At 42.2% G+C, this 9,590-nt stretch overlaps 1 protein-coding gene across 2 annotated transcripts in view; it reads left to right on the forward strand.

The window, feature by feature from the left end:
- Window positions 1-9,382, forward strand: part of LOC133404766 (dapper homolog 3) — a 30,858-nt gene extending 21,476 nt beyond the window's left edge. Inside the window, exons 3-5 of one of the 2 annotated variants that reach the window (XM_061681019.1) lie at window positions 3,003-3,129; window positions 4,723-4,833; window positions 5,918-9,382. In XM_061681019.1, coding sequence (XP_061537003.1) covers window positions 3,003-3,129; window positions 4,723-4,833; window positions 5,918-7,425 — 1,746 coding nt within the window. In that variant the 3' untranslated portion in view covers window positions 7,426-9,382. The remainder of the gene's footprint in view (window positions 1-3,002; window positions 3,130-4,722; window positions 4,834-5,917) is intronic. The other variant, XM_061681020.1, reaches the window with a different exon arrangement.
- Window positions 9,383-9,590: the final 208 nt, after the last annotated feature.

Consider the following 9,590-nt stretch of genomic DNA (forward strand, 5'->3'; position numbering starts at 1 on the left):
GATTTTGACATCCCATACACTGACCTGCTAACTGGCGGCACGGTGGGCGACTGGTTAGAGCGTCAGCCTCACAGTTCTGAGGACCCGGGTTCAATCCCCAGCCCCGCCTGTGTGGAGTTTGCATGTTCTCCCCGTGCCTGCGTGGGTTTTCTCCAGGCACTCCGGTTTCCTCCCACATCCCAAAAACATGCATGAATTGGAGACTCTAAATTGCCCGTAGGCATGACTGTGAGTGAAAATGGTTGTTTGTTCCTATGTGCCCTGCGATTGGCTGGCAACCAGTTCAGGGTGTACCCCGCCTCCTGCCCGATGACAGCTGGGATAGGCTCCAGCACGCCCGCGACCCTAGTGAGGAGAAGCGGCTCAGAAAATGGATGGATGGATGGATGATCTGCTAACTACAGTGTGTTTAATTAGTGGTTATATGATACAACATCCCCCCCAAAATACATGTACATGGTTTTATTGTCTACAACAAGTTATTTGTTAAAATGAGTCTTTTTTTTATCATTGACTGTATCTTAAAATTTCATGATAATATTGAACATTCCTTGACGTTACTATCCACTGTCATAATAGGGTCATCATATTATGTGTATAGCTGGATGTTGTCTAGCTTAACACGTCCGCTCTGTCATTGTGTAAAATAAATTTATAGAAAAAAAAACTGTATAGTATATTTGTTAAACAGTACACAGTCAGCTTGCTATCTGAATCATGTTGCTGAGTGAAGGTTCATCATGCGCTCGTTAAATGCTGACATTAGCCAAAAATGTCCACCTGTCATCAAGTTCACATATTTTGCTGATGTACATAGTCTGCTTGCAGTTGATTTATGAAAATAAAGACGTGAGGGGAGCTTGACCAGTATGCATTTAATTTTCTAACAGCATAACATCTCATTAAGTCCAATGGAAAAGCTCAACTTTTTTGGGGGGGGATGAAACGTGGAAGTTATGGCAGTATTGACTCTTGATTTAAATTTGTATTAACCTCTCCAAGTAACCTGATCATTTTCAATGTTTTACTTATTACATCTCATTGCTTTTTGCACAAATTCTTACTAAATCAATGTGGGAACAGGCTCTTGTGTGTCTAACACATGTTGACAAGCTTGCGTGACAATTGATTTTTGTTGGCGTCTCATGTTGGCGTCTCACATGCTATCAACATGAGTGCACCATATTAGACCCACTCCCATGCATGCCCTTTCAATGCATTTAAATAATACATGTTCCATCCAACTGCTTCCTGTGTACTGTAAGTGTGCTTGCATTAAAAAAATCCACTGCCTCATATTGACGCACTACAGAGATTCACTTCAGTGTTGACCTTTAAGGCAGAGTATGCGTTGGAGTGGAGGATTCATCTCTTTGGTCTGACATTCTGTTTGGGCTGCGGTTCATTGTACTTTATTTGTTTTTGTTCCCTGCATTATCTTAGACTCTGGTCTCTGAATCATCAGCATACTTTATTAATCCATGCATCAGTTGGTCATTCACATGACCACACTTAAAATGTATTTTTACGGCCATTTTGGATTAGTGTGTTGCACAATGAAAACATATTTGTTCATAAAATAATGCTGAGCCTGAGTTAATTTTTGTTGTTGTTTTTTTTTGTCAAAATCGTGATTAGTGTATTTTCTTAAATAATGGCACCTATGCTGATAGACGGTGTGTCTAAATTTGTCCACTTGAATGTCTATGCATCCATCCATGCATCCATTTTCTATAGCACTTGTCCTCATTAGGTTTACGCGTGAGCTGGAGACTATTTCAGCTGACTTTGAGCGAGAGGCAAGGCAACACCCTAGACCAGTGATTCTTAAAGTGTGGTACGAGTACCATGAGCGGTACATGTGTTCCCGCTAGCCGTACACGAAAGAATCACTAATTTACGTAAATCTTCAAACTGTGCATAGGCTTACAGTGGCTTCAACTTTTTTTTTAGTTAGGTATTGTACAGTTGTTAGGTACACTTGCATTGCATTTAACATTTAAGTACTGTACAATACATTTGCATTTAATCATTTACAAATGTTTTGTTCAAAATGTATTTAAGTAAAATTTGTATTGAACATTTTTACACAAAACATTTACATTTGCTCATTTCGAAATTTTGTTTTACAACATTTAAGTAATTCTTTGACATTACGTTTTAATTTAATCATTACTGAGGTACAGTTTGCATTTTCCTATATTTAAGCACACATTTTAGTGTTCGAGCTATTGAATAATAATGTTACAGTGGCTAAAATTCTACTTTTTAGGAATAAAACTTGGGACACTACCCTACTGTATTTGAATAGGTCATTTAATTTTTTTTTTTTTTACTTTTGTAATTTTTATTAATATTTGTTCATTTAATAGGTCATTCTTGGTGGGACCGGGAGAACTATTTTAGGCAGTACTTGGTGTAAAACATTTGAGAACCTCTGCCTAAGACTCTAACATGTGATCACTCCACCACGTTGTGTGCGCCTCCACGTTTATGTTCCGACTTATTATTTCCACCCAGTCTGTCTCAGTTCTTGCCATTTTACTGTGTTTCTCCATAATGGACATTTGTGTTTTGTTTTGAACTGTATTGGTGCAACACGATGCAAGTCTATGTAGAATTTTGCTTAGAATTATTGAAAGAATGTGTTTATACACCCCCAACCCTCATCCGCCACCCCCCCCCCCCCCACCACCACCACCCCCATTTGCAGTTAAGTAAATAAACACCCCCCCAAATACATGACAAAATACAATATGCGGTGTCAGTATTGCATAATGGATTCAAGCCTATCTGTCTGAATACAAACCCACAGGTATCAATCAAAAGCTAACATTGCTGTGCTTCATTGATTAGCATCTCTACATATACAGTATATGAGCGAAGTGCCTGATCATTACGCTTTGTTGTCTCAGAGTGTTGCCTCCCACCACCTGCTTTCAAACTGTCCTCTCTCTAGCTCGGTCATCATGCAAGCAACAAGGAGTGTGTTTGTGTTTCAGAGTGCTCTTCAGAGTTCGCCGTGGGGTCTCATGCAGGCGTTGGAGCAACAGGTGGGAGAGCTGCGCATTGACACCGACCACCATGATGCCGCTCAAGGAGACACAGGTGACAGTCGACCGAGTTCAGGTACCTGTAATCAATGAGAAGGATTCCAGCAGCCTTAGAAGCTAATTTAATACTTATTTTATCTGTGCATGTACAGTACCATTTATGTTGATTGCAGGCTCCTGAACCAACTTGCCCAACACATTCTCTAGCCACAACATTAGGTACCCACAGTCTATCCATCTATCCATTTTCCAAACCGTTTATCCTCACTAGGTTCGTGGGTGCGCCGGTGCCTATCTCAGCTGACTTCCGTCAAGAGGTGGGGTACACCCAGAACTGGTCGCCAGCCAATCGCAGGGCACATGTAAACATACAACCATTCACACTCACAATCACACCTACGGACAATTCAGAGTCTCCAATAAACCTACCATGCATGTTTTTGGACTGTGGGATGAAACCGAAGTACGCGAAGAAAACTCACGCAGGCACGGGGAGAACATGCAAACTCCACACAGAGGAGGCCGGATTTGAACCTGAGTCCCCAGAACTGTGAGGCAGATGTACTAACCAGTCGTCCACCATCCCGCCCTGCACAGTCTAATGAGATCCAATACAGAAACTACTGTAGATAGTGTGCAGAAAGTTTCTTTAAAATTGAACTAGTTTATTACAAAAGCAATCTGTGGAAAATTCTGACATAAATGAGGAGTATATAGTGATTTTTTGCTTCAGTTAATACACCTTATATGGTCACCCTAGGATTGACTGGCCATCAGTCCAGGGTGTATCCCGCCTCTCGACCAAAGTCATCTGGGATAGGCTCCCGTTCACTGCCACCCCAGTAAGGACAAGGGCAATAGAAGATGGAAGGATGGATATATGGTCACCGTTAGTTGCATAAATAATAAATAAATACATATAAAACTGTATTGTAAAGAGACATTACGGACCCTATATGTAAATCCAAGCATCTCTCTTTACATAAGAATCAGTTTGATTGACAGAACTTACATTTTACTCACAATATGATGGTAATTACTTATTGAAAGAAATTAGATGTACATTAGTATGGAGTTCATTTGAAACTGTCATTATTATTATTATTATTATTATTATTAAATGTATTTTTTGCTATTTTGTTAATTTTTAATCCCTTTATTTGATTCTTTCACAATGGAATCAGTATATAGCTCTTGCATGCATATTCTACACAATTTAGTAGCATATGTTTAAAAACAAACATCAAAAACAACAGTAGAAAAATAGAATGTCAACTGTAAATGTCCACTATAATATCTACCTAAGTGAACATACTGTTAAATTAATACTTCTTTTAATTAGTTAGTTTAATATTGCACTGTATTAGCAGTAGTAGTAGTACAGTAATTGTAAGAGATTATCCATGCGTACCTAATGAAGTGCCCTATTCTGTGATTTTTGCAAATTAAAACTGTGCTTTATACTCACATTATTTAATTACTGTGAAGCTCTTCACTTCAGCTTATTTTTTTCAAAATATAATGTATTGTCAATTCAAGTATGATTTGTTTGTATTTTCTACTGGATACTATTTCTACATATTTGTTGCTACGTGTGCTGCAAGAAGCGTAGGTTTGATCGGTATTAAATAACCTTCTCTTCTCTCACACAAGTTGTCCTTTTCTCTAGGTTTCTATGAGTCAAGTGAAGGTCAGTCGCCTAAAGGGAGAACTTGTTCCACGGAGCCCACAGAGATGGTCTCTTCCTGGCCTTACACCAACGAAAGGCCCAAGTCTGTGGGTAAGAAAATAAACACACATGGTCCTCTTTCACCATTTCCTGTTGCACGTGGACATCATTATAAGGGTTGTGTCAATAAATAACGACCCTGCTGCCTTTCTCCTTTATGTGCCTAAAGCATGCGTTGCTACATCTTCTTATATATTACATGCCTCTGTTTCCTCTGTCAAGTGCAAGTATAAGGTGTTATTTTTGTAGTAATTCATAAACAAACTCCTGTTAACAGTGTGGCCTTGGCAGAGGCTCTTACACTGCATCCGGAAAGTATACACAGCGCTTCACTTTATCCACATTTTTTAATGCTGCCGCCTTATTTCAAAATTGAATTTTTTTTTTTTCTTCACGACACCCCATGATGACAATGTTGAAAAAGTGTTTTTTTATTTCAATTGTTATTATTTTAGCAAAGAAATCACAAGCGCTTAAGTATTCACAGCCTTTGCTCAATACTTGGTTGACAGCCTCGTCTTTTTGAATATGAGGCCAAAAGCTTGGCATACCTATCTTTGTCCAGTTTGGCCCGTTCCTCTTTGTAGCACCTGTCAAGATGCATCAGATTGGATGGGAAGTGTCGGTGCACAGCCATTTTCAGACCTCTCCAGGGATGTTCAATCGGATTAAAGTCTGGGCTTTGGCTGGGCTTCATGTTCAGCTTCGTGGCAAAGGCTGGGAATGCTTATGTACATATTCTTTATTTTTTTGTTTTTTTTTTGTTTTTCAATTTAAAATATCTAAAAAAAAATTTTTTTTTTCAAATTGTCATTATGAGGTGTTGTAGGTGGAAAAATAAATAAAATTATTTTTGGGAATATAGATGTAACTTTACAAAGTGTGGAAAAAATTATTTTTGTGTGTGTGAGTACAAGTGTGAATGGTTGTCTCTATATGTGCCCTGTGATTGGCTGGTGAGTAGTCTGGGGTGGAATTGACCTCTTGTCCGAAGTCGGCTATGTTAGGCTCCAGCTCCAGTATAGATTATGGATGTTTGGATGGATAGGTGGAAGTCTAGTGTTCTTATATGCTCTTGTTTACTCTTCGTTATGGCACTGCTCCCTGGTCTAATGTTCGCCTTCACTTTATTTAGGAGACCCCCTCGTGTTTGATGGAGAATCAGACTTGGCAGTTCCTCAAAGTGGTCTGCCACGCTCATTCTCTGCCCCCCACCCACCTCTGGAGGGCATCGCCGAGGAAGGCACACCAGTAGAGTCATGGATGCTGCAGCCCAGCCGAGCGGAGCAGCCGTGGCAGAAGCAGCAGCTGCCGGGGGATCACGTGGCAGACGAGGACTACCAGCAGACCATGAGGGTGGAGGGTTACATACTTCATCTTGTCCAGCGTCACACCCTTTCACCGCGGCCGTGTCAGCCTCGTACTACTCTTAGTCCTGACCCTCCATACAACTTTACCCCTGCACATGCCTCCCTACACAGGAAAAGCCCCTCTCTTTCCACAGAGCACGGTCATCCAGGCCCTCAAGTTGACCTTTCGTCCAACCCAATGAGCCCAAGTTGGGGTTGTGACCTGCCAGAGGGTGAGGCCTGTGGAGGAGAGGCCCCATCTTTGGAAGAAGAGCGCTATTTGATACTGCCCTACCCCCAGTGTAGGCCACACTCCCTGACTGGGAGGTTACCATCACCTCTGCCCTCCCTGGACCCCAACTGCGGTACTGGGGCGCTTAACCTTTGTTGTGAACCCTCAACCCCCCAGCATTGTCCACAGACCCCAATCAATCACAAGCACAATCTAGTAAGTGCTCAATACATCCCAGGGCAGACCTTTCATGCCCCGTTACGCTCCCCAAGACACTTCAACCCAACGCAGTCCAAAGCCCGCCAGGCCTCTCCTGACCATCACAATGCCAAGTCCAGAAACTCAAGGAAGGCCCACAATGAAAAACAGAGGTCTAAAAAGTCGAGCAGTAAATCCAGTCGATCCCAGTCAGAGAACAGCCTCCTTGGCCAGCGGGTGCTGCCTGAACGAAGGTACAGCACCACGGAGAGGCATCAAGGCAGAGGGGATCAGGCTCAAGGCCAAGTTGCTAAGATTCATGTAGGAAACAACAGCGACAAAGCAAACCGACGCTGGTGTTCCAACCTGGAACTGAGTCAAGACGAAGGGGAAAACCACGTGGAGCAAGGACATCGGAGGCCACCTCGAAAAGCTCGCCATGGTCACAGTGGTCATCATCAGCAGCAGCAGCAGCAGCAGCAGCAGCATCATCATCATCCGCAGCAGCAGCAGCATGCCCAGCGCTGGCACGCAGACTTCCAGCACCGAGCGCCACTTTGCCAAGGAGAGGACGCTTACATGGGAGCTGCCCCCGCAGAGTCCTCGTCCAGCATGAGTGAAGTGTACTCGCCGGCCTCCAGCTCGCTCTCCAGCGACTCGGACGAGAGCGGGGGGCTTGTGTGGCCCCAGCAGCTGCCACCTCGTCTCGCTACCACACCCTCTTCATCCTCACCCTCAGCCCAGGCCGCCGCCAACCCGCCCGCGCAGCCAAAGGCCTTTGTCAAGATTAAAGCCTCCCACGCCCTCAAGAAGAAGATCCTCAGATTCCGCTCGGGATCTCTCAAAGTCATGACCACCGTGTGAATTGGTTTAAAAACCGAAGCATCACTCTCAGTTGCAGCTTTTCTCGACTCCTTGCTGTGTAATTAAAGGCTGACACGTCATGGTTGCTTGCGTCATGCTTCCACATTAAAACTGATGGCCTCCATCTTCCCCTAAGTGATGTTAATTGACTTGAAGCCAAATTACACAATGTTGACAAGTCCCACATTGTTGCTATGGAGCTGATGTCCAAAGGAATTATTATTAATGACTCATCCATTCATGCTTCATAAATTCCCCGTGTATGGTAGACTGTGACACAAATATTGTAACGACAATTAAAATGCTGTGCAAAACTCTCAGGCCACCACTAGCTTTGTTATTTTAAGTAAGTAATTGGACAAATACAGCATTACACCAAAATTACAATAAACTATTTCGCCAAAACTATGTAGACCGGCAGTGCATGGACCAAGACAGAAGCCATAAAACTTTGATGAGGCTCTGGATAAGGCTGTGGATACAGGAATTTATTTTCACTGTTTGGGTCAGGAGACAGGGGAGTTTATCACCTTCCATTAACCAGGAAGTAGCTTGTTAACCAATCAATGGACAAGCACAAATAGACACAGGGGTAGAGGTCTGCGCTTGGCTGAGTGACGTTCTGATTATACACTGTATGGTCATTATGGCATTGATAGCAACAAATGTAAAGGATGGGCTGAGACTTTTGCAGAGTACTGTACAAAATGGCTTCAAGGCTTGGCAAACATTGTCTTTTGAAGTCATACACATCGTAAATCTTGACAACAACTTCGCTAAAAGCCTGAAAATATACTCAGTGGTTTGACTCAAAACAGCACATTTATTATCTTGTAAACCAGGGCTTGTGTGAAATAATAACTATTATTTTTTGTGTTTGCATTTTGTTCACTCACAAATTATGGTCAGGGCATGAAAGCGTAAGCAGCCTGTATTTCATGCTAATGTTCTCATGAGAATTTAGTAGGTTTTCATCCCGGCTGCATGTTGGAAGACTGGTGAGCACATTCGTCTCACGGTTGGGGGTTTGAATCCAGCCTACCTGTGCTTGCCTTGGTTTTCTCCAGGTACTCAAGCTTCATCCCACATTGCAAAAACATGCTGTTGACTGAAGATTCTAAATTGTCCTTAGGTGAGAATGTGAATGTGAATTTTCGTTTGTCTATGTGTGGCCTGCGATTGGCTGGCAACCAGTCCAAGGTGTCAGCTGGGATACGCTCGAATAAACCACCCTTGAGATGCGCTTGTAGATCAGGGCAAAATGTAGTTGCTTTTTTTCAAATCCGGCCTCGCCTGTGTGGAGTTTCCATGTTGTCCCCGTGCCTGCATGAGTTTTTCCGGGTACTCCGGTTTCCTCCCACATTCCAAAAATATACATGGTATGTTAATTGAAGACTCTAAATTGCCCTTAGGTGTGAATGGTTGTTTGTTTATACAGTATGTGCCCTGCGATTGGCTGGCGACCAGTTCAGGGTGTACCCCGCCTCTCGCCCGAAGATAGCTGGGATAGGCTCCAGCACTCCCGCAACCATAGTGAGGATAATCGGTACGGAAAATGGATGGATGGGTAATATTACCTTTTCAGCACACATACTACACTGTAATGTGGCTGACTCATAATATTTTGGAGAATGTGGTGCTGTTGATTTCTGCAAAGACTCTGACACTCATGATACTGGAGAATGACGAGATACTGTTTCAAGGTACTGTTGTGCTTCTTGTCAGATTTCTAACTACATTCTCTTGCGAACATGTAGATCTAGCTGTGACGACTGGCTCAATTTGTTATCAGCTGGTGTTGGAACTAGCTAGTCATCATACCAGAAGTCATTTAAAAGGCATTACTGCAGCGACTAAAACACAGGGAAACACACACAGGATTGTAAATATATAACTAAGTGTATATCCATAACCTGGCCTTGTTTGGAATGAATGTAATTTTTAATAAAATAAAACTTTTGGGTCTTTGGTATGTTGGAACGTGTGATTATTCTTTATGTTGTTATGTTATGTCCCGTTACATTATGTTATGTTTATGTGTTTGTTATGTATATTAGCATAATTATTATTAGATTTGCGTGCATCTCGATAAATAAGAATATAATGGAAAACTATTTCAGTAGTTCAATTCAAAAAGTGAAAAAAACATTCACTATACATAGAAT

Source organism: Phycodurus eques, chromosome 7 (genome assembly GCF_024500275.1).
Source record: "Phycodurus eques isolate BA_2022a chromosome 7, UOR_Pequ_1.1, whole genome shotgun sequence".
Lineage (NCBI taxonomy): Eukaryota > Metazoa > Chordata > Actinopteri > Syngnathiformes > Syngnathidae > Phycodurus > Phycodurus eques.